We start from the raw sequence: 27,113 nt of genomic DNA on the forward strand, positions 1-27,113 counted from the left end.
TAAAATCACACTTAATTTATTACAAACTGCAGCACAGCAACTTACATTCAAACCAGTGTGACAACACACCACTTTAATTAAAAAACAGCGATGCTGTAGCAGTCTGGGGGTTTTCAACTTTCAACTTTTTCATCATGGGCAGGAAAAAACAAAACAGAAGTTACACTGACAGTTCCAGAAGCAGACTTGTCACCATCGTCAGGAATGAGCCAGACTACTTTAACAGGCTATCAACTACGTGTACCCACACACTTCCTCCTGCTGCCCTGCAGGTGTCGCTTTTAGCCTTGGTTTTCCATGCTGGTGTCAGCTAAGTTGTTCTACATAGCCATGGTACAAATCCAACACTGAAAAGGGGACATCTATGGTATAATCACCTTGGAAAAATATTTTAAACATCCACAGTACCTCTCAAACATAGCGGAGATTCATCTCTCCTATAAAGTAAATCCTTGTCTTAAGCTGTAAATAAATTAAATTTCATCAGAATAAGCACAGTGCATGTTTCAGCCATGCTGTGGGAGGTATAAATAGCCAAAGATAGCGTGTATAATGTGATCTGAATACTGGTTAGAAAAGAAACTTACATTTTCTGAAGGCTTGTTTAATAAAGCTGTACATTACTCTTCCACGTGCTCAGAACTGTCTGTGGTTTTTCAATATACTGTTTAAAGAGATAAGTGTAGCCACACTGAATTAGCCTGATCTTCCCTCTCTAATGCCTTTTATCTCATAACAGCACAAATATGTGTAGACCTCATTCTAGCACCTTTTTGGTTTCAGTTAAAGGCCAGGGAAGAGTCTGATTCTGATCATCTTTAGCACAAGAGGAATGAAATGAAGCCATGACACACCAATGTCAGAAGTGAAGAAATAGCTGGGGTTAGTACAGTACATGTATAACAAATACTTACAGATGGCGGAAGACTGAGAACAATGCAAAATCCTTTAAAAGAAAGTAGGCAGAAATCACAGGAAGGGCAGGAGAAGACATGAAAATAGTGAGCAATATAAGGTGTGTAAAGAAAGCTATTAAGCAGGAAAACCCCTAGTCCTCCAAATGCAACGTAATCATTGGTGTTTATAAAGCTGAATTTTCTCCATGATAGCTCTGATGGCATCATAATGATGTAATGACGTTTGTGTTATTGATCTCTCGAAACAGCACGATCTAACAACAAAACCTTAATAAACAAGGGATAGCTAGAATATTTGAGACTAGCGGGGGACTAGCAGTGGAAACAAGACCGTTGTACTGTGACGTAATGAAGTTAACTTTTAATGTCCAAGTCACCTCTTTGTTAAAAATAATTTTCTTTTGTCTTTTGAAGGCACGGGTATATGGAGCGTACTGTTTCTTTGGTGATGAATAATACAACTATTAAAATATTTAAATCAGCTCAATTTTTAACGTCTCGATTAACTTTTATTCTGACAGGTGCTAACGAAAGATAAAGAGCTAGAAAATGTTGTTTCGGGTGAGTTTGACAATACGTTTTCTCATGGTTTGACATTACCCTTGGAAGCATCTTGCTTGCCATGGTTTAGGAAACACTGCTTGTAGACAGCTGTGACATATTTCTTGAACAAAATGGACTCACTTACTGTTCAATATTTCCACAGGAGAGGACACATTAAAGACCACGGCAAACAAGATTCAAGGTACAGCCATACTCATAAATAAGAGCTTGATGTGGTCTTAGGCGTTCAATCACACATACAAAAAATACCTGATACCTTGGCAGCAGGCACACATTTAACATTTAATTTTAATTTCATACTCCAATATTTGTTGTTCTCAGGGAAAACAACAAATATTGAAAGGAGTATTCAGGATGCCTATTACAGCAACATATCCAATTTTCAGAAGGCCTGCTTTCTGCTGATGGCCGTGATCATGCTTACTGTCACAATCTTGCAGAATTATTATTTTTTCTTAGTTTTAGTACATCTGAAATCTTGTTCCAGTCCTATGACTCTACATGTTTCTCCTGACGTGAGCAGTAGCAGTGTGAGGATGCAGTCTTTCCCCCAGGCTTTTCTTAAACAAATCTCTCCATAGAACTGTGTCGGTGCAAAACATGCCTAATGAGGGAAGGCATGTCTTCATTGTTCACCCTCTGGCAAAGGTCTGCTGCTCTTCCAGGCAGCAAAGTGTGACCTGACAGCCACGCTGTTATAACCAGCTTAGTGCTTTTTTTAACTATCTCGCCCCTTGCTCTAGATGAAAGACATTTTTCCTGAAAACAACAGTCTCACGCCTTTGAAAAACAACCGCTGCCGGAATGGACTGGTAAAGAGGACCGGACCATTCAAAATTCACAAATAATAAACCTGCAAAAATGCAAACTCTGACCCTGAAGGGTATTCTCAAAAGCATAATGGTGGCATGACTCAGGAATTCAGAACATTTTATAAGCTAGTTTAATTAACACAATATCAAAGTTCCTGGTTCAGAACTTTAGTTTTGTAGTTTTCAGGATACACCTGACCTTCCCAAGATAACAGGTTCATTGATAGAAAGCATCTATCTATGAAAAGGATGTTACAAATGTTGAATCGCACAAAAGGCATCATAAAGGAGTGCACTTTAGCAATTACAAGTATTATAATTACTAAAGCCAAAGTAAATGGAATTGTATGTTAGCATATGTCACCAAAGCATAATCAATTTCATTGATTGCTAAAGCCTGCAGTTCTAGAAAAAACAAAGATGCTATTTGATTCCTGGGCAGAAATCAGCACACTCAATACTAAAATGAAGGTCATCCAAATCACCTACCATTAGTGAGGTCTGCTATTCTAATTCTAGTGGTAGAAGAATGAGAAAGCACTTGGTACAGTTTTGACAAAAATCAATTTGTGCTACACGAAAGGATTTTAATTATAATTTAAATGAAAATGACCTTTGTTTCAGAGTTTAAACCATTTAATTCATGTAGTCTCTGTGGCTACACATTTCAAAAAGTGTATTATATATTTCTGTAAACAGTTGCTTACATTTGTTTACATGCAGACTGCAAAACATTTTGGTCACTAGGAAAGCTCCATGTCACCACAGCCTAACAGCATTTATTCACTTTATGGTGTTTGCTAGCAGAAAGTGCTTAAAGAAGGATTTGTTCAGTTCAGCTTATCGCTCTTACATTTTATTATTCAAGGTGCTCAGTTTGATGACACTATTGCAAATGGGTTTTCGCAAATCTAAACTTCTATGTGCTCAGCATGATAACTTCTGGCTTCCTGAGCAATGGCTTCACCTTTCACATTCCTTGTCACTTCAGACCATTTTAGATTCATTTTGGTAAGAAATGGTCATTGGATGACATTTAGAAGAAAATGGAAAATAGTTTGGACCATACTACAGGATTGCTCTGTTCTAACAGAGGTTACGCTACTTCCCACAAGCAGACAGACTTCCACTTCTTTTTAAGCAATTCTTCACACTTTCAGACCGAGAGAATGGTGTGAGGCCACCACTTCAACAAAACTGTTTCACATCAGATAAGTTAGGGCATGAATGGAGCCTGAACACAACAGAAAAAGAGCAAGGAGGTGCTTCCACTTTAAGCCATAAAATACTCTGAACAGAAAGACTTCAAAATATTGCACTGAGGAGTTCTGTCGCAGGACACAAATAGTGGGTGCCAGAGGTTTTCAGGCAGCTATTAGCATTAAGCTTGCACAAGGCCACTGCTAGTCTGCCTAGAATAATTTACTTTCCCTCAGGGGTCGTGCTGGGAAGTGGGGTTAAAGGCAGAGAAGACATTTTACAAATCAATGAGCAACTATCAAGTAAATTAGAGCAGACAAGGCAGATTTGATTTGTAACAGGAATGTTTGTATTCTGAAAACATTCTGTACCTCTTGAGGCTGCATAGTTAACTCATTTTATTACTCTTAAAACCTTCCCTGCATCATTTAATAATATTGAGTGCTATTTTATAACTAATGTGCAGAACTAATCCAGCACAATAACTCTTCACACTTTTCTGAATGCCAGTGTGGAAGCAATTTCAGCATATGGGTATTGAAAATGACTACTGACCTAAAAAATATATATTCTGAATTACTCAACCTTACATTCCATGCTTCATTACTGTATACATGGCCAAAAAGATACTGAAAGAAATTGTCTCATGAACTTATTAATATGATGTCTGAGTTAAAACAACTGTTTTGTTGTTTGAAACTTTTTATTTATTTAACAACTTTACTTTCAGATGCTACAATAATAAAACTGACCCAACATTTTAAAATGCAAGTGCTGACACTTGGGACTGTACAGGGAAGACAACATTAGAACACTGACAAATGAATGGAAGCCATTTGGCCCATCTTGTCCATTTTATAGTTAGTAGTTAATTGATCCAAGGACCTCAGTGAGCTGTTTGTTGAAAGAAGCCAGGGTAATGGCTTTAACAACATGGCTGGGAGTCCCGTTCCAAACTCCCACAAATGCTCAACATTACAATGACAGCATAAATACCATTTAAGCTTCGCTATGGTACCTAATAACATCAAGCATGGAACCAGCTCTCACCTTTTTACACTCCTCTGCACTTACAATCTACAGAACATTGTGATCTTTAATATTTTTTTAAATGGAAATGTGAAAATGAATATAAATTACCTTTATTTAAGAGCAATGCAATCAATTTATTAATCAATTATTAAAATACTAAACTCGTGGTAAACACTTTATGATGCAGCGTTTAATGTTTTTTTTTGTTATTTTGAGGGTGTAGCAAAATCCCTTCAAATGTATTATTTCACTTATATTTGCTGTGTTTCGATTTCTGCATGACTGACTACATCTTGGGTGGAATGCCATCCCATCACAGGGCACACACACACACATTCAGAAATGTTGAGGTGCAACTTAACCTAGAGGGCACCTCTGGAATGTAGGAGAAAACCCCAAAGAAAACTCAGACGGACATTGGGAGAACGTGAGAGAGGCTGACAATACTGAACCCAGAACCCAGGTGGTAACTGTCACGTCACTATACTGCCCCCAAAGGTTCTACAGCCAAAGAGAAATAAAATGTTCCAAAACATAACTTTTGGTTCACTATCATTTATCACAGTAAATGAATCCAGCAAAATGGTGCTACCAGAAGAGTATGATTTTAGACATGATGGGTGGTGCATATACAATTTGGCAGCTTGCTGTGTAAAAAAAAAAAGGGTTGCCTCTTCTAATACAAAAAGCCCTATTTAAAGCTCCATCTTCACAGTGCATTCTGCCAGCTGACCTCCTGCTAAGGTAAAGAGACATGGGGGCTGGTGTACCTGGCTCGCAGCAGCCATGATGGTGATGATCTGTCTGGCAGCACTTGTCCTTCACAGGGGTTCTCTGAATTCGTGGTTTGCTCTCGTCTGTGTCCCAATCAGTTTTACTGGGGTGCTGACGTGAAGGAGACAAAAACGACATGGTGGAATGAATGAGATTACACCGCTTGTCTTTAAAATAAATAAATCGATACCGAGCTTGGGCTTACTGCGTAACATAATACAGTTCAGAGAAATTACACTGAGAAAGCAAAAACCCTTAAATTAGAATGCAACAGATCATAAGGTGCTACGGAGGAGGAAGACACGATTGCAGCATATAAATAGATCAATACATCTTGTACACCATGAGACAGAGCTAGCAGATTTATAGGGAAAATAATACAATATCTCAAAATAACTAATGTTGCACAAACAATAAGCATAATGATATCTACATACATAACACCTAATTATTCTTCCTTCAGATTGTTAGTGATTAATTAGCTAGCACAGTTGCTCCCAAATCCCTCCTGAAAAATGTTTGGATTCAGCTGTCACTTGAAGTCTGACATATGGCTTAACTTGTCATAATACTGCATTGTGATAAGACAGCTAAGAGAAGCACCAAAAACATTACTGTCTTTAGTTTGCATCAATAAATATGATCTACTTCAGATTATACAGAAACCTGCACCCTAAACACAGTACAACACTTCTGACGTACAAAATTAACATAAGTTTCCTTCCAGGGGAAACTTCACGAGCTAAGCAGCCCTAATGGATAGTGTTATCTGCTTTATTTCCATGAATGCACACCTGATAAATGAGACTGGTAACTTCGCTCACTCAGGTTTCTTCTCTATTCAGCGTGACCTTGGAAACCCTCCATCACAAACTAAATTTGTCCTCCAGCCTACACTCCATCTTGGAGTAAATGGTAAATAAATCCCAAAGAACTGTAGGGAAAAGCCAAGAGAAATATGGACTGGACTGATTTTAAATTTACAATATTTTAAATCCTGAAAATGCACCATTATCAGCAGAACTTGTCCATGGAACTGTTTACAGTTCTACAAGATGAAGCATAGCAACACATTTGATATACTGTTGATAAAAATGAACATGGCCTAATAAATATTACCGATCTTAACTGATTTTTTCTATAGCCTCCTACTTTAAAATCCAAAATTGTGAAATCAGCTCATATCAACTCTTGTACGGACATGGGAAAAAATAACTGTGTACACTTCGCTCCTGCATGCACACAGTTAGGCCGTTCATCGTGTTATACGACACAAGTTCAGTAGTGCATTACGGTAGACTGAGCATTGATTGGCGAGTACTGGTGACAACACTGCACCCAACAAATCAAGGGTTAGTGAACGTCACAGCCCAAACTCAAACGAGCCTTGTCTATTTCATCAATTTCCCTTTGGGATCAATAAAGTCTTATCTATTGTTTATTTGTTGAGGCCTTGGCTAATCTGAACCGAGACAAAGACAGCAGAACTTATAGAATTTGTTATTATAAAAAAAATAATTTTATGAGATTGTGCTTATTTTATAAAAACTGCTGCAGCAATCAGATTAAAATATTCCTCCTTTATTCTTAGCAAATACAGTTTTGCCGTGCAATAAGTGGTACCTGGTTTCGTAAAAAGTGTGACGTTTTCCTAAGAGCAGAATTGGATTTGTCCATATTTCTCACAGCAGGACTGCAAGAGCTCACGTCACAGATGCACCTGAAAAACAGCAAACAAATAATTTACCTACATAAGAAACACAAAACAGAGATAATGTTCATGCTGTTTAAATCACATAAATAAGCTCAATTATTTTTAATGATCTCACACAGCTAGGAGCCACTGTGGTATCCACGCAAATCCAATTATACCACCATAACCTCAGTAGAACACATTCCATACAACCTAGCTCATTCCTACACCAACCTGACGCTAGGTTCACCCTGTTACACTAATAAAAAAAAACTACACTGAACATCACAATTATTGGCAGAAATACACTTCACTTTCACTGAAGCACTTATGTAGCACAATGTGATATGTGTTATGTGTTAGCCCAAAAATAAAATCTTATCATTCAGAAAAAAAGTTTGCGACTTCTGCTCTTTCGAAACCCAGACGCTAAGGACCAGGGTGGAAACAGTGTGTAACACAAAGTGAGATACAAAAGCACAGGTACTCCTCACTGAAAAAACGATGACATTTATTTAATCCCCCCTGTAATACTGCTTTGTGATTTGATTACACGATTTGATTCGGGTGTGCTGCAGTAAATCTTAGGACTTAAAAATTGTAGGTAGGGTAGATGCATCAATAGATGGGAATTTTTACTGCTTGGTATTTTTGGGACTATCTGGAGACTGGTACTATCTGGACATTTTGGTACAAAAAAGTGTTAAGTGTTAACTAGAAAGATGTTGGCTGCTAGCTGTGGTCATAATATTCAGCTACAGTGCAAGTCAAATTTTCTTTATTTGTCTGCTTCGAAAATCTTACTTAAAAAACTTTGCTCTAAAGCACTCCAGCTTTTAAAGTAATTGTTTTTGAAGTTCTTTTTAAACATCTGTCACTAACAGGTTGCATCTTCATGTATTGGATTACACATTAATTTTCAGAACTGCTTTAAAAATGCTTCGATAATCATGTTACATGTTACAGGGGTGAAGAAACTGAATCTTCTTAGTTGTAAAAGTAAACACTGTGAGAGGACCCGATACATGTATTCATAATTTTCAAATGTACTGACAACATCAACCCACTGTGCTTCTTCAGAAAAGAAACACAAACATGAAGCAGACAATACAAGTCGAAGCACATTTAAAAACGAACGCAAAAGCACTTCTTTACAGTGTAAAGGAATATAGAACATGCTACCCAATCATGGTGTTGAAGCTGATACCCTGGCTTTTTCAAGAAACTGCAGGATGAGATCACTGGATTAAACAGGTACTATCAAGAGGACTTCTGCAAATGGGATTAACTGAACTTCAACTCAATTGTCACAATAGCTGGACTATAAGATCTGCACACGGTCCTTTAATTACACACTAGTCCAAAAAGTCTGCTCTTAATTATATATTTTAACCAGAAAAAATGAAACACCAAGAATTCATTTCAATTTTAAAACATTAGCCTCCAAATCTTAATGTAGCCACTAGAGGGAGATAAAACTCAGTTTTGCTAACAATGTCCAGAGCAGCACCAAAATTAAAACATCAATTTTATAATATGAACTTGTTTATTATTAAATAGCATGACTGAGCTCAATACTGAGTTGGTCAGCAGTTATATTCAAGAAAAACTGTACAAAATTAAAGATGATGACAAATATGACGGTGGAACAAAAAATACAACAGATTCTTAAGATATCCAAGAAATGTCAGGCACCTTAAAAGAATACTGTCAACTACTTATATTCAATATGCTAAAAAAATATTATTATTTCTTTGCTTAGCAGATACCCTGATTCAAAGTGACCTGCAGATGCATATGATGAAGAAAGTAAGTGGTTAAGTGAATACATTAATTCAAGCAACAGATGTAAAAATTTAAATTGACCTTATATTGAAAATGGGTTCAACCACAAATTTGGAACCGTATACAGTAAGTCTTGACACACTGCATGTTCTGCAAAACACAGACGACTCCGTTTTAGCATGCCAAAAAAATACACCTCAGTCTCCCAGTCACTTTGTAACTGCACACGAAACACAGACACTGCAGTGCGCAGACACACACTTCAACCAGTTATCTCGGGATCATAAAAACTAAGGGTAGTAAAAAATATTAACCTGGTCTGACACAAACCCACTCTGCAAACTCAGAGTATTCTCATTTTTCAATTGGTGTTCCACAGCGTTTGACCTTTTTATACATCTGTAACCTTTTATGGAGCAGCATTGTGACATGAGCGGCTGTGCGCACAGGAAATGCCCCCCTCCCATGTGTATGAAAGGCAGCAAGTGGTGAAGGAAGAGGCCAGTTATGTGCGCAGCAGTGTCATCACACACCAGCCACTTCAAAATAATAGCTTCCAGTGATTCACCAACTCAGGCCTGTAAACCTCCACTGCCACAGAAATGACTCTAAAGCCTGTTAAGCCTGCCTCACCCAGGTCTGACTGTTGTGATACATAAACAATGCAGATATCATTCTACAAACACACTGCTGGCTTAAAAGTTACTATTGCACACTTTACTTGAGATTCACCTACGCAGCAGTGAAATGGGCAGCCCACTGAAAAGCTGATTCTGACCTTTGTCTGCCTCAGCACACATGGGGATAAAGCGTGCTGTTTGCCATGAGGTGCTTAAATACTCATTCGGCATCTCCCAGGGGTAAGAGATTTTAATTAATATGGCCAGAGCCAGCTCCCGTGAGTTTGTCCTTTCCATTAGGTTGGATGGATGCACTCTTCTGGCTGAGACTGGGCTCAATCCAGTTCAGCATAATACAGTACATTTAAGATTGTGAACTTTATAATCCATTTTATTGGTCTGAAATCCCCCCCCCCCCCCCACTTCTCTCAAGCCCTTAGTTTTCTTCAAAGTAGATGACACACTAATAGGTATCTTAACTCACAAAAGCTAGTAAGGTTGGGTCTAGAATGGGAGACATCTAAGGAACATCAGATTGGTTATGAAAGTGATGTAGGCAGCACTGCCAGAACAGATAGCCATTATCGGAAAGCCATTTATCCCTGAAAAGGCTTGTGGCAACCCACAGCCAAACTTGCAAGCCCAGGGCTCAAAGCAGGACTATACCCTGAATGGGATGTCAAGCCAGGGCAGGGCCCAAGTACAAACAGATACAATTCAGAACCATTAATTAACCTAATTCTCACATCTTAGGAATTTGGGAGGAGGCCAGAGAAACTGATGAAAATGTGACACACAGAAAGTTCCCAGGGGCAGACATAATCCAAGACACCTTTAGAAAACCATGAGACAACAGCTCTGACTGCCACGCCATTATCCTTCCTCTGAAGCACAATTTCCAAACCACTGCCCCAGTCCGGCAACAGGGGAAATGGTGCAGTGGGAGATGTGTTGCTTCTGATGCGGCATTAAAATGAAGTTGTGACTACATGCGGTCACTGCACTTCGGACTTCCGTCATCTAACCTACCTAAACGTCATCCTTGATTCAACTACTGATACAGTTTCCCCTGTGAGTGGACAACGAATCCGCTGTTAAATGGAGGTACTAGAGCAGAAGTTTGCAGCAGGTCAGTCAGGTGGGGCCCCTTCAGAGATGAGAAGTGCAAATGCACCTCTGTAATGCATTTATTCTGATTATGTACAAGCATGTTATCTGGGAGACCAGCAACATGGTATCCATAATGCCTGTCAGGAAATTCTGGGCTTTTGATACTGCACTGAAAATTTTGATACTGCCCTGTAAGCTATTAGAAAAAGAAGGCAATTGTGATAGCTAGAGAACAGAATGAAGTCATTAAGCATATAATTCCTTATAGTCAACAGTTCAACCCTTTAGTCCTGCAATATCCTTTTGTAAAAAAGTCTCATTCCGTTAACCTAAAACGCATAATTATGCAGTCTAGCAAGATTCTAATAAATATTTGAATTAATTTGAGAAACTGATATATAGCCCAAATTAAAAGGTTTACTGTAGTCTATTGTTCATGCATATCTCACAATTATGTGAAAACAATTAAACTGGGACTAAATTTAACTTAAAACTGAAAATCATTTTTATATGTGAGGGCTTTATGTAGTAAATAAACACAGAACAGATTAACAGTAAAAAGATTTTAATCTGAATGTTAGTTCACTGTAGTAAAAACTTGTCTTGGCCTGTGGATGGTGCTGTTTGCACGCAAACAATCTTGCTTACAATAAAGACATGGAGAAACAGTATAGGATACATGGCAAGCTCACCAAAATACCACCAGGAATTAGTTTGAATTAAAAAAACTATTATGTCACTGAAATTTCACAGAACACCACATGATTCAAATACTTTCACATAGTGGGTTTGAATGAGACACATGTCAGAAATAAAAAGGACTGTCCTTTTATTTTTTAACCAGTGATTTACCTTACAGGCCTTATAGCTTCTTAGATGCCAGAATTGCAGAAGAATGCAATGAAATAAGAAGCAAGTTAAATGTATGTGTGAAAAGACAGACCAGGAACATTGGCGAGATGTATTACATACGCATCATGTTTCCAGAATCCTTGCTACTTCTTTTTTTTTTTCATTTCGATCAGTTCCAAAGGGGAATCTGGAACTATATTTCCTGCAAGCCCATCACTGGCCCTCTGCTTAAATTTAAAGAGACAGATGAAACTCCAATTGGTTCTTCAGGACCTTTAAGACGTCTATTCAAGAAAGACAGATATTACATTTTACACTTACTCACAAATATATAGCTGCTTGGCATTTTAGTTTTTGTTGGTATTGAAGAAGAAACAGCTGTTTGTCAGCTAAGAACTCTTTGAAACATTTGACTTATCATATACGCACACTTTTGAGGATTACTAAATCAAGGAATTGTATCTCTGGCAACATTTGTGGGAAAAATAAGAAGACAAAAACGTCTCCAAAACAGTCAAGCCTGTCAAACATTAAGGGAAACATAAAAGGGATGAGAATTTTAATCAGACAGGGCAGGATATTAACAACTGAAAAGATTTTTTTTTAAATTAACAGGGCAACATTGATTAGATTGGAACATATTATTACATTGTTCCTATCCAATCTAATCAATTAGATGGCTATACTGTATTTTAAATGACAAGGAGATTTCTGATGTTTTCAAGGATTATTAGGAAATTTCACTAGTAAAATCATTCATTAATTTCTTTACTCAACTCGTCCAGATGCTACAATATCAAGTCAGAAATCTTCATTGCACTTTCTACACCAACACAATAGGTGGCAGTAAAAAGCCAAAATACTGTGGGTCATTGACACAGTAGATGATAATAATGGGAAAGAAGAAAAACTCTCCTGGTCGTTTGATCATTTATATTTACTAAGTGAAAAAAACATGTTGATAAAAAGGTTTTGTAAAACACGAAAGAATTTGAGTAATGGATGTTTTTTTTTAAGGAGACAAATGAGAGGCAGCCATTCAGTCCATTGAGCTCATTTGACTGCTAACATTGTTTTAAAACTCTGGCTGAACGGCTCATTCCAGACTGCCATGGATCATGGGGTAAAAAAGTACCTCCTCTTCCATTTTTTAACATACCTCAACAGAGTTCACTGCTCCTCAGGTTCATGTTTAACTAATGATTCGGAAGTTGTCAGGTAGGTTAATTCTGTCAGTGGCTGTAAGATTTTGAATACCTGAATCAGGTCCTCCTGTAGTCTTACTCTGTTTAAGACCAGAGTTTTTTATTGTTTGTGCTTAAAATTCATTTAAGCCTGGGAATGTACCTAGTCGCTCTTGTCTGGTCTGATTCCAGAGAAAAACGAAAGCAGGACTCCAGGGGAAATTAGGCTTGGCAAGTTACTGGTCCTAAGGGAGAAGTAAAACTGTTGTCTTTACACACTGCACTTATGTAAATAAAGCTCTAAAACATTTTTTAAAGAATTTCTCCCTGTGTGGATCCCCTTTACTCTTACACTTTAGGAAAAGGATATTAAAAACATATTGCATGTTCACATTCTATATAATATATACTATTTTAAAGTGCTGTTTACACTGCAGGATGTCATCTTGTAGCAGAAGTGCTTTAAATATTGAGTTTATTCAGAATGTTGCAGGGTTTTAGCGAAACCTTCGTAAGGCAAATGCAAGATAAAAAAACATGCAGCAGCACTTTTTATTCACACTGATGCAATTACAACTACCCTTACAAGAGCCACAGAGCAGAAAATGGCACACAGGTAGAAGGGGAGAGAGATAACAAGTACACACATAAGCATTTACAGGGTGGACAGAGTGGGTCAGGGCGGCACAAACCGACACTAAATCCATTCAACATTCAACTAAATCCATTGTCACAATTTGCAGTTCAAGAAAGGACTTTCTGCACAAACTCTGAAACGTCCCAGCATCACCTAACACTGGGTTAGCACTGGGGCAGCCAGTCTCATGAACATGATCAACCTGCACTTAAATCATTGATTTAAAAAAATTAATATCCTTCTAGCTTTTACACAGCTGATTATAGGCTCTCACTTGAACACAAAATAGGGAGAAAGATACTGCGAAGTGAATAATAATACCTAGAATTATTAATCAGAAGATTGTCAGTAAATCAAAACTATAAGCTTCTTCTGAAACACAAGTTCACGGTAAACAGGAACAAAACAGGTAAAGCATTCATAGTAAACAACACGAAAGGAGTTTGTTTAGCCTTTTTATGTATTTGTTTTTAGGAAAAGATGCAGCCCTACTGCTGAGGCAGTAAATTCCATCTTTAAAGTTCCTATAGAAGAAGGCGACAAAAAAGGCAGATTTTTTCCTACTTCACTGATAAGCCTTTGCTAGCAGGATACAGATGCTCTTTTCAAAGCAACCACTTTTTGTGCCAAACTAAAAAGTGAATAATAAAGTTCAAGGCTGTGCCGTGGGCCATATGCGACTACTGCAGGTGTAAATACTGTTCAATAATACTCGCATAATTGGGTTGTTTTGTATACACTTTCAACTGCTTCTGGAGCATTACTAGCTACAATGAAAAGCTACCATCCTGAATTGTAGAAAAATCCATTAATTCAGCTGCTCAGTAAAGTCGTCACACTGGGGGCTTCAAACTTAGAGATTTAGGTGCTTAGCTGAAAGGGAGTGACAAGCAGGAAGAAAAACTTGTCTGCTTGCAGCACAATGAGGCAGTGTGCGCTGGTTTCCCAAATACAGCTTAATATTGTCTCTTTCAAATCAAACCACTTTACTGGATTTATAAAAATCGGCAGTGAAAAGCATCAAGCTTTTGCATTATAAGACATGTTGGCTTTTACACAGACTTTAGCTAACTAGGGATGTTGAATCGAGCACTGCACTAACCTGCTTTAAGCATTAAGCTTTTGAGAAAGTGGAGCTGACCACAGCCATACCTGGGTCAATTGCCACAATCTAAAGGCAATGGGATATTAAAAAAAAAAAGCAAGGATGCAAATCCATTTGGTTTTTCGTTCTTTATGCAGATGGGCTATATAACATTGGAGAATTATAGCTACATTGGATTGAATTCTGATCAACAGATATTAAATATTCCAGTGTTGTAACTGAAAAGTGCTATGCCGTTTGTTGATGATTTTTGTACTCAGATACTTGCAAAAAAATAACTAGTTTATTGTGATGTCCCAAATCTGGTCAGCTGGCCTCCCCTCACACACTGAGCTAGAAACATAGTTAGGAAAGCCCTTCTTGTCTTCAGTTTGAAATGCTCTTCTACATAGTTTGCACTTGTGTGTGCTGGTTTGTATTCCACTGCAGATACTAATGAAGCTCAACGGGTGGAATGTGTCAGTGTCTTTTTATTGGAATTTTGAATAACGGAATAGGGTCCCCTTATAGTCTTCTCTGTTCCACACTAAAAAGGTTCAGTTCTTTTAGCCTGTGAGTGTAGACCCAGGAATGTATCTGGATGCCCTTGTCTGGACGGATTCCAAAGTAGCAATTATCTTTTTTGTCAAGAGTTGATGAAAATTGTACACTAAATTCTAAATGAGTTCTTATTAATGCGTCATTTAATTTTAACATCCTTTGATTGAAATCAAACATTTCTATGAGTATTCCATTTTCTTCCCCACATTGTCTAGAGGAGGAAAACAAACACTGAAGTCTGTATTATAAGCAGATTCTTCAAGATCAGCTTTTCCCTTCTTAAATTGTTTTTTTCCCACCTGTAAGTAACACTCTGTGCGTGTGCCCAAATTAAATGTCATCTGTAAAAAAATGCCCAGACTGAAATTTTGCATTGTATTTGTCCCTGAATACTGAAATCTTACATTGTATTATGCTTCCTGTCAATTACTGAAATAAATTAATATGCGTATGTATGGTGTGTGCCACTATTATTATCTATAATACGTTTTTGCCTATTAACCAGTTTTCAACCCAAATACATTTATTACCTCTGATGCCTGTCAAAAGAATGCACCTTTTTAAATAAATTAATCAAAATCCTTCTGAAAATTTTTAAAACTCACTATATAATGCTTTGTTTGTATCCATTAATTTTGTTGCTTGTTCAGGGAGCTCTAAATGCTGACTTTGCCACAGAATTTTATAGATGAACCTCTTGTTTACTTTTAATGATCATTTCCATAACTTTGCCTGTAGCAGGAGTAAGACGTATTGGCCTATATAACAAAGCTGAGCCATAGTCTTGTATCTTAAACACAATTAGGCTGTTCATGAAAATTAATAAAATACAAACTTGAACTTGAACTGTATTGCCATATGTAACCGGTACTGGTACAATGGAATTCTTACTTAGAGAATGTCCGTCGATTGTAAAACAAGTGTAAAAAACAAGACAAAGTGCAAACAGTGCATCAAGACAATGTACAAACAATAGACAATGTGCAAGTAAACATGTAGACAGTTTGAATGTAAACAATACAGATGTGTAAACAATGACTGGAGATGTGCAATAGATAAGAAATCATAAAGAGGTAGATGGTGATGGTGTAGGTGTGGTCCGAGGGGGATGGCTAAATGTGTTCGCCAGTCTCACTGCTTGTGGATAGAAGCTATTGAAGAATCTAGTGGTAAGTGTCCGTATGCTCTTATATCTCTTGCCTGAGGGCAGTGGGGTGAAGATAATGATAACAAACATTATCATCTGAGACCTGAGACTGCAAAGCATCCACACAACATGATAGTCCAACCAGAATATTGGTTGTTAGGAAGGGTTCTTCTGTTGGAAGCCAGTGCTTGCTTTTCCTCACACAAAACAGCCAAAACGTTTTTTATTTTTTTTACCACATCATTTTCATCTTTTATTGAAACTTTCATGAAGATACAATTAAGTTTTAAGTCTAATATACTGACAGAATGCAGGCCAACTAGGGGGCACTGCAGTTACTTTCGTTCAGTTTCATCACCCCTTTTGTGGATGGTACCACATTAGCACCTCTCCAGCCAATTACCAGGCTATTACCTGAGTCTGGAGTTCTCTTGATGCCTTTGAGTTTATCTTTGGTGCCTTTGTGGGCACCGTAGCAGCTATTCCTCTGCAATGCCTGCTGCTTTTTATTCCAACTGGGCTGGTAATAACTGATGCCTTTAGATTATCTTCTTGCATGTGTGCTTCCACTTGTGTTTACCCGTTTGTGCACTCCGCCCTTTTTTAAAAGAGCATACTTCAAATTGTTCCAGCAGTGTCTGCACACAGACCTTCAAGCAGTATCCCTTGAACAGCTTTAACTCCCTTATTTCTGCCAGGCCACTCTCAATAATCAATGAATTGACGGACAGATGCCGCTAGAAATGATAATATACCAAACACCCACAATTAGCTTTTTTGCTGGACTAATCGCTATAATATAAACTAATACACATGAATATTGTGCTTTAATTCTCATTAACTGCTACTTGGTTGGTACTAATTTCAAATTCCATTTCAACTTTTTAAAAGCTGAAAACAAATTTAAAAACAAGCTAATTGATTTAAAACCTCAGTCTGAGACGTAATCAGTAATTACGTAATCAGTAATCAGTCTCAGTAATCGTAGAAATTAATGACGATTTCTACCTTAATAAACACCCAAATTAATTGTCCATTTCCCTTTCATTTCTAAATTTTTTCATTGTTATTTGGACCCCTTCTTTGTTGTGCTGAAAACCTCTTTTGTTAGTTATATTAGAAAGGTTTCTGCAATTTTATCCAAAGTAAGGATGTGCTTCAGTAATTGTTTACAAATCTATACTAAATGTAAAATCATTGATTAAAATGGTAGATTTGTTGTACACATCCTGTATTTTCCAGAAAGGTCTACATGTTATACACATTCCAAGGTACTGGCTTGAAAATCAGTTGATCTTGGTTGCTCTATAAGGTTTTTTTTTATTATTTGTTACTAACATGTTTGGCTGCAGGCAGTATGGTGGCCGCAGTGGTTAGCATTACTTCCTCAAAGCACTGGGGCTCTGGGTTCAATTTCTAGACTGCTGTTTGAATTCAATTGGTATGTTCGCTAGGGTTTCCTCCAGGTGCTGTAGATTCCTCTTATAGTCCAAAAACATACTGCTGGTTAACTGACTTCTGTAAAAACTGGTCCTGGTGTGAGTGTGTGTGTGTTTGTGGCTGTGTGTGCCCTGTGATGAACTGGCGTCTCACCCGGAGTGTATTCTTCCTGTCTTGTGCCTGTTGCTTGCCATGATAGACTCTGGCTCCCACACTTCTATGTTTTGGATAAAGTGGATAGAAATGGATGGATGGTTGATTTCCCTTTTATGGACAAGTGGAATCTCTATCCTTTGGGTATTTGGTCCTTCAGAAGTGGGGTGAAGCTTACAGCAGGCACAAGGTGTAAGTGTAACTCTTTAAGTGAACAGGATGTTATGGGAAATTATGTTTAAGGGGTAATTATTTTTCATGGTAACCATACACACACTACATTGACCACTTTGCTTACTATAATAATGAGAAATTATTTTTCCCCAATGTCTTGTCTATATAAAAAAAGCTGGTAAGCCTTCAAAAAGTCATCCTTAACACAAGTAACTTGGATCTGTAATAGAGTGCCTTTTAAAACTCACTTTCTCCAACAAGAGCTACTTGTATTTTGAGCTACTATTTATTGAAACCTGCTTCAATATATGGCACACGGGAAATCTATCCCACCCAAACAACACCACTCTGTGCCAGTAAAATGTCAATCATCTGATCTATCCTCTGCTTGCAGTTGCATCTCTCCTCCTCAGTAAAAAACAAGAAAATCCAATATCATTGCCACTCTGGTGGATTCCTCAGAGGTAAATGTATTGCCAGTTTACCTTAGGATTTTACAGTTTACACTAGTTATTGCATGTTACTCAGCAATTAATTTGTTAAACAGGGACTGCAATCCTATTTTTATATTTTGGGGTTAGAAAGTGTGCATTTGAAACCTCAATGAAAGTTAAAAGAACACAGTACCGAGTAAAACCTCCAATTTACATAATAAAAGAGACTAAATTTCCAGCCATCACTGGATTCAGAACAAAACTACCAATGATGTTATTACATTGTGACCAAAAAGGCCTGTGAATACATCTCTTTTAATCTAAAGAGACTTTGAGACGGTTTTGCCGACAAATACTACTTACTAGTGAACTCTGCAAACACATTGAAACATTTCTACTGATTTGTCTGCTGCACAATCTATACTTATTTGCTCGTACATTGCATTACATTAGTCATGACAGTGGCTAGTGAGCAGAAAGGGCTGGTTTTATGTAAAAATTCTCCCAAACTCTCAAACCCTCCCTTGTTGAGATCATAGAGTTCACGATTTTGTGCTTAATTCGTAATTTGTACTTTCTTACAGAATAACTGGTCTGAGAAATTGGGACTGCAGTTCTCCTTTAAAATGTTTAAAAAACCTACAGACCAAATGTACAATTTTGTTTTTTTCTCGTCTGGTATTTTTGCAAGTTTTGTTGGAAATAATTCATTAAACAACTGAAGCAGTTTTCAATTCACTTCAGTTTCGACAGGCTGGCAAAAAGTCCTATCAATATCTGACTTACATCTCTGAATTCCTTCATGTTCACACTTTCTCCCATAGGCAGGAACTTATACAGCGCTTTATGGACACTACACTCAAAGCACTTTACAGGTAATGGGGACTCCCCTCCACCACCACCACCAATGTGTAGCTCCAACTCTGGATGAGGCAACGGCAACCATAGTGCGCCAGAACGCTCACCACACATCAGCTATCAATGTGGGGGAGAACAGAGTGATGAAGCCAATTCAGAGATCATTACCATGATTGGGAAAGGCCAATGGAATATATGGCCAGGAACCCAGGGTTACACCCTTACTCTTTTCGAGAAACACCCTGGTTTTTTAACGACCACAGAGAGTCAGGACATCAGTTTTATGTTTCATCTGAAGCACGGTGCCTTTTTTACAGTATAGTGACCCCATCACTATACTGAGGCATTTGGAGTAACATAGACCACAGGATGAGAGCCCCCTGCTGCCCCCACTAACACCTCTTCCAGCAGCAACCTTAGTTTTTCCCAGGAGGTCTCCTATCCAGGTACTGACCAGCCTCACACCTGCTTAGCTTCAGTGGGTTGCCAGTTGTGAGATCCAGGGTGATATGGTTGTTGGCTTAAGCAGCTGAGGCTGGTTCTTTGCTCACTGTAACCAGGACTAAATCTCGGATTTTTGGCGCCGCTGCCTTTTCTGTCCTTTGTAATGGACTCTTTCTTTGAATTCCCTACCACAGAAAATTCTTTGACTCTCTTCAAATCTAAATGTAAAACTCACCTTTTTAATAGGGCCTGTGTCTGATTAGCCTAGCTTTTCATTGTGAGTTGATATCACTGTGTTCAGCATCCCTGGGTTTTGGAAAGGTGCTTTAAAATGTGTATTCCAGTTTCACTGCCCCCAAGACTTGAGCAAGACTCACAGGTTCCAAAATAAACTGATGATTTTAAAGTGACCTGGAACACCGGCTTAAGTGTGTCTCCAGGACCAGGGCTGGCCACTTCTGGACTAAGCAATTTTAAAATGCAAAAAACATTTTTTAATGTTTTCCCATTTAAAGTTACTTCCTTTTTTTTTTTCTTCTAAGCTAACATCAATCATCATCTAAACTAAAATGACTGCGGGTAACCATATGTAATTCACCCTACAACAATCCAAAAGATAATCCTACATATAACTTTCATTTATGAAGTTAACCATGTGGTGAAACATGAGCGCCACACAATATTGCACTTCATATAATTATTTCAGATTGGATCTATATATTACTGTATAGTACCATATGAAAGGCAAAACCACAAAGCATTGAGAACAAAGTCTCATTGCTTAGCCTTTGGCTATGTTTTCCTTATATTTACTGTACAAATGTACAAAGTCAGTCACTGCCAAGAAGAATAATCTTCTCAATTTAATAATGATCACGGCTTTTGTAACAGCCAGTACAGCTAAGTCTTTGTGTTTAAAAGCACATATTTTAAAGATAAACACCTACAGCCCTTTAAGCCATTCATCTCAGTTTTGTAAGTATATTTTATTAGTGGCAACAGTGGTCTTTGAGGAATGGTTCTATTTTAACATAATAATAATTAATTCAATAAGAGAACTCAAGACAGAAGACCCTGCTGACCTGTGTTGCTGTCCCAGTCACTAATCATGATGATCTATTGCATCGGTGTAGCTTCTTCCATGCCTTTACACAGAACAGCAATGTTGTTGAACTGAGATGGGTGATTCAGAAATGTGTGGATGTAGCTTTAGATCTCTCCAAGCTTTCAATAAACCTTTTTAAGACCACTACAGTTTAAACATAGCAGTTCATAAATCTCCAGATTTTGCCACAATGGCAAACAAAGTGTAGGTTCAATCCTAAATTCTTAATCTTGGTTACCATATGGATCATCAACAACACATAGCTGCTCCTTATGAGACAAGCATAGTCTACTCCGCTGTAAGTCTGTTACTATACAATTATTTTGATTTTACTGGATGAACCATGGCAATAAGAGGCTGGAAACAATAAATAAGAACTGGAACTACTATGGCAGAACAGTAATGTATTATATTCTTTGCAATATAAACAAAAATGTTCAAAGAGATCGTGGGGAAAAAAAGCAAATCACTTAACAATAGGTTTAAAGATTTGTAATACGGCAACAATTACCTTCAACACTTCAAAAATGTGATACAATTGTAAGCACTTTGTGTTGCCAGAAAGCTGAAGACAACCATGTAAAACCACACAGAGTACAGATCTGAAATGTGTTAATTATGAAACGAATTCCAGGACCCCTGACAGACCTCATACTCAAGAGGAAGAGCTGCCAAGTGCTTATCACCTCATGACAGCAATTACTTAAGCTCTGACAAATATTTTTACCTTTACCATGAATTAAACGAAGTTTAAAGGTTCATGAATGTGGAGTATATCAACATGTACCTTAATTCACTGGCTGTTTTTAATAATTTTTTACTTTAAACAAATATAATTTAAGATTCACTAAATATACAAGACACAAGAGTACATTATAGATATGAATTTAAGCTATACTGACGTTATATGCTCTTTATCACAGTATAGGAAGTTATTTTCCTTACATTTAAGTGTTTTGTACTAAAAAAAGGACAAAAGATAATTACCACCTGCAGCAATAAATAGATTCAGTGTGATAGGAATATGGAAAAATACTTAAAACATAATGAGACTGAGCATTCTTTCTGCAAATTGCAAGAAAAGATGTAGCCATAAGAAAGGAGTGTGGTGCATTTTCAAGTAAGACATGCAAGAATAATCTATTAATGTTTTTTAACTTAAAAAACAAACATCCTGTATAATTACAGTGCCTTGCAAAATCATTCACCCACCAACTAATATCCCAATGAGAAATTAGAGGTAATGTATACATTTTTTCAAATGTACAATTTTTATTCAAAACTGTAACACACGGAAAACTTTTCATGTTAAAAGGGCTGAATGTCAACCAAACTTGTAAAAGATATACAAAGTGAAATTTACTGATTGCATTAGGTATTCAGCCCATACCATAAAATCAGAATTCGGTGAAAGCACATTTGGCAGAAATTCCTGCTCAGACTTTTTGGATTAGTCTCTATGAGCTTTGCACAGTATGATGATGTAATTGATGCCTATCCTGACAAGTTTGTTCAGGATCGTTGATGCGCTGCAATCTTCAAGTCTCACCATAGAGTTTCTGCTGGATTCAACGCAGGGCTCAAAGCCATTCACTCCCTTCTTGTCAAACCATTCTCATGTGCTTCAGATCACTATGTTGATAAAATGTAATTTTTTCTTTGGGACACTTGGGTGATTCACACGGGTTTCCCTCTACAATCCCCCTGTACTTTGTGAAGTCTTCTGCACTAGGTCCCAGATGCTTCTAATCACTTAGACCTAGCTGATGGGAAGTATCCCCATAACATGTTACTGCCACTAACATGCCTAACAGTTGGTATGATGCTGACTGGGCTTTGCACCCAACTTTGGGTTTCATTATGTATGACCATCAAAACTGCCACTTACCTGCACATGCAAGTGTTATCACATACAAGAGTTAAAACACATATAAGAGTTAAAATGATCACTTTTCAGCAATAGCTCCTGTTCTTGTCACTCACCCAAACAGGTAAGCTTTGTGCAGGGATAAAGATATTACAGATGGATGAACAGTGGCTTCCATTTCAGACACAGAACTTTGCAAATCCTTCATAGTCACTGTTGGCTTCACAGTGGCATCCCTGAACAGTTACCTGCTTGCCCGCAAATCCACTTTGGAAAAGCAGCCCAATTTGGGTAGACATATTCCATAATGGTTGAAAAATTGTACATAAAAGGATAAGTAACCATCTGACCATCAGTTATTCGCCATCACTTTATCTCGGACTAAGAAAACTCTGTGGTCCTCATGACTGATTTGTCGTATTGCTATGCAAAATGCATCTTGAAATCTAACACCTGAGGGAACCCAAAGAGACAGATCCATTTATTCTGAAGTCAATTTACCTTGACTTCTTGATTTACCTTGAGTAAACACTTTTATTACTGACTAGACACGCATACAAATACAAACTTTCAGAGTTCACCTGAACTGGCTCAAGTATACCTTAACTGAATACTTAGGAATTCATGGGCTGTATACTTACGGAACTGAAAACTTTCTATTTTTCTTTAAAAGTGCACATAGGTTCAGCATTTTAGCCTTATCTGTTTGTAGAATAGATAGTACGGATTCTTCATATACGTCCTGTTTGAAAGGACCACAAGCTCAGAAAATAACGTGGAAATTTTACAAGGGGTGAATATATTTTACAAGACACTGTATGCATGCAAAAAACTTACTCACATTACTCTTAGATTAAGTCTATTTCTCAGCCTTTCTTTACAAATTCTTCTTTCACTGTATCATAAAAATTCTCCTCATTTTTTAGTTTGTGAAGTAACCTTTTTACAGCTGATCTAACTACTGCTCAAGACAGATGAAACTGTCAAATTGTAGTTTGAGTTCATAGGTGATCTGTGCATGTACGGTCATGCTATTTTCATTCTGCTTAACTTCAGCCGTTTCACCAGCGAGTGTTGCTGAGATCACAGTATGGCAGCAGTACAGTATTGGAAGTGCTGATAGGGCATGCTGAGCTCACACAGTGTGACAGGAGAATGTGCACTGCAATGACAGCACTAACCAGATTACTGCCCCGATGCAGCAGAAACCACACACGATGGACACAGGAAAAAAGAACATGCTGTAGGATATAAATATTCTGCTGAACACTAATATTACGTTTTAGATACGGGTGGTCATGCTCTGCATGACTTTGAATCACATCTCAGAACACAGAAGGTGGTGGAGACAGCCAAGGCCATCACTGGTTTAGAATTCCCTTCCATCTTGACCAACTTCACCAAGCACTGCCTGGGAATGGCAAATAATATAATCAAGGATCAAAACCACCCTGGGAATGCACTTTTCTTCTTCCATCTGGCAGAAGATTTAGGAGTATAAAAGCCTAGACCTCTTGGTTCAAAGAAAGCTTCTACCCCACAGCCATAAGACTCCCAACCTCCACCTCTTACATCCTCCTACCTCACTAACACCCCTCTGTTTTTTGCACTGAACTCAAAATCCTGGCACTGCTGAATTTTGCACACAGCTGCTATCTACAGTCATGTGGAAAGGAAAGTACACCCTCTTTCAATTCTATGGTTTTATACATCAGGACATAAAAAATCTGGTCCTTACCAGGTCCTAAAATTAGATAAATCTAACCTTCGTAAGTCAGAAGGAAGAAGAAAGAAAAGTTCAACTTTGAACTTAAGCTTAAGATTTTAACTAGGGGTGGGCAGAATAGTCGGTATAGACAGTATACCGGTAGAAATACGCGTCACGATATGAATTTGGCTATACCGTTTATAGCGGTAGAGGATGGATTTTGATGTTTACATAGATTGGGACGATGCTGGCGGCATCCAAACAAGGTTTGGAAATTTTTACTATTGACCCGTCATAGTTTAAAATTCTGCCGGATTTTAGCTCCAATTACAGTGCCTTGCAAAAGTACTCAGACCCTTGATCAATTCTCTCATTTTACTGAGTACGGTGTTCTTTTAGATGTGGGCAGTGTTAGATTTGCTCCAAATATATCGCTTTGAATTTTGGCTAAAAAGCTCTATCTTGGTCTCATCTGACCATAAAATCTTTTCCCACATCTCACTATCATGCTTTCTGGCAAACTCCAGACGTGCTTTCACATGGTTCTTTTTGAGCAATGGCTTGTTTTGTGCCACCCTCCCATACAGGCCAGTGTTGTGCAGCACTCTTGCTGTGGTTGACTGGTGCACCTTTACTCTGCTCTCAGCTACTGAACCCCGTAGTTCCTACAAAGTGATTGTTGGCCTGTCTGTGGCTTCTCTCACAAATCTCCTTGTTCGTGCAGTTTTCTAGGCAGTGTCTGGGTGATGTGATGTAGCTTCCACTTCCTGATAATTGAACCAAAAGTGCCCACTGGGACATCCGAACACTTTGATATTGTTTTTGTACCCTTTTCATAATTTATGCATTTGTTTTACTTTATCTCTAACTTCTCTGGAATGCTCTTTAGGCTTCATTTGCACAGCTGTCCTGCTGTCAGATTCACAACCTGGATAATGATCCCTTAGCTGTGGGGTTTTTATCCAGAAAATGTGGCACTTATTTTAATGATTCACAGGTAGAGGCCAATTGTAAGGCAATTGTGTACTCATTAGGCAATTGTTTTCCACCTGTGTAAACTTAGAACACCACAACACAGTGATTGAATACTTACGCAAACAGCATATTTAATTATTTTATTTTTAAGAATATTTTCTAACATCACATTAAAATAATTCATTTTGAGTTTCTGTGCTTAGAAATAAAAATATCAAAGAGCAATAAATTTCAATATAGGATTTGTAATTCAGTAAAATGAGAAAACTGGTCAAGGGTCTGAGTACTTGTGCAAGGTACTGTATATAATTCTGAAGATGTTCACCTTGCTGATTTTTGGAAATCTGATAGGTTTCGAATTATTGATTTTTGATGGTTCAGACGTCCAGTCTATGACGCATTTGAGGTCATTGCGGCCAATAAAAACACGCAGGCGTCCTCTTCCTTTTCCGTGAAAAACACACGTGTTCAGTGTGCCCGTCTGCAAACACAAATACGCGGGGAAATGGAGAAAGCGAGATGGGAACAAGCGATGAAACTGTTGAAAAGAAGGGTGCTTCGTGTTCGGAAAGGCTTCGGATTTAAAAAGTCGGACCACGAGCAAAAAACTATGCAAACTATGTCGGGCGCCAATTTTAGCCAGAGGCGGTAATACAAGCAACCTCTTCTATCACCTAAGGACTAAACTTTTTCAAATTTTTACACTAATCAGCCATTTGAATACTTGAGAAAGTATTACTTTAATTCTTGAATAATTTTTAACTTATTTGTGTAATTTTTTGTTTTAAGAAGTATTATATTTAGGTTTATAAGAAATGTATTTGAAGTATTATATGTTTACTTAATTAATGTACATAAGTTTATTGTATTGTTTCAGTTCTGCAAAATAAAAATGTTTTTAAAAAGTTTGACTTCTACTTCAATTCAATGTGAAATTTTAAAAATACTAAAGGAACAACACAGTAGCTAACCAACAGTTAATAATGACCTAATAGTTAACTCCAGGCAATAAAACTTATTATCCAAGTCTTATACTCCTTTTAAAGCATGTTCTATTGAAATTATGAAAAAAGAATTCTATAGAGTGATGATGCATCATTACCATCCAAAATTAAAATTATACAGCGATATAAATTTTAGGCAGTAACACCCAGCCCTAATTTCAACAAGCTACATTGAATGGATATAAAACTGAACATTTGAAGGATACCTTAAAGACAACTTGTCAGAATAAAATACAAGATCACCATTTTCTGATCTTAAAGAAGGATTTGGGAAAGGACAGGGGCTTCTCAAGTGCCTCAGCTGGCAAAGGATTCAAAGCTGCAAGCCGGGATGTGAAAAACATCAGAGCCGTCTGTTCCAAATCTGGCCAATATAGAAAAAGAATTGCAGATCTGAATTTGAAAACAAAAAAAAGAAATAAAGAGTGATACGGAACACGTAGGGCAGGGATCTCCAGCCTTGGCCCGTGAGTGTCCCTAGCCAGCAGTTAAATCTGAAACCTCTGAAGACCTGGAACAATTTAACCGTGATCAATGAAACAGGTCGTTTGTTAAATTGAGTAATTAAGAGATCATTCCCTCGATTTCCAAAAACAGCTTTGTTCAATGCAGTGTCGCTGTGAGCCAGAGAAGGAAGACACAAGGTTGGGTCAGGATCGGATGGCGCACGCACGCAGGACACAAAGACACAGGCGTCTGGATTGTGGGATGAAACCAGAGCCTCTGGTAAAAACCCACATGGCCACAGGAGACCACACAGGGGGTGTCTCGGGCCAGAAACAAACCAAAAAATCCCGCACTGTTCGGCAGCAATGCTGACCGCTGTAACACAATTTAGAGATTATCTGAAACGAAAATCTGACAACCCGTCAGCGCAGAAGAGCAGGATTTCAATTAAGTGAATGAATCACTACCTTAATCAATAATTTACAATTGTTCCTGATCTACAAAAAGGGTGAACTAAGACTACCTGGACTGC

General features: G+C 37.8%; 1 protein-coding gene across 3 annotated transcripts in view; it reads right to left on the reverse strand.

Annotated features, from left to right (window-relative positions):
- Window positions 1-27,113, reverse strand: part of LOC102690407 (zinc finger protein 800) — a 56,414-nt gene that overhangs the window by 20,924 nt on the left and 8,377 nt on the right. For all 3 annotated transcript variants that reach the window (XM_015352409.2, XM_015352410.2, XM_015352407.2), the window contains 2 exons: window positions 6,923-7,019; window positions 5,296-5,410 (listed from right to left, as the gene is read on the reverse strand). In XM_015352409.2, coding sequence (XP_015207895.2) covers window positions 5,296-5,410; window positions 6,923-7,019 — 212 coding nt within the window. The remainder of the gene's footprint in view (window positions 1-5,295; window positions 5,411-6,922; window positions 7,020-27,113) is intronic.

Source organism: Lepisosteus oculatus, chromosome 7, assembly GCF_040954835.1.
Source record: "Lepisosteus oculatus isolate fLepOcu1 chromosome 7, fLepOcu1.hap2, whole genome shotgun sequence".
Lineage (NCBI taxonomy): Eukaryota > Metazoa > Chordata > Actinopteri > Semionotiformes > Lepisosteidae > Lepisosteus > Lepisosteus oculatus.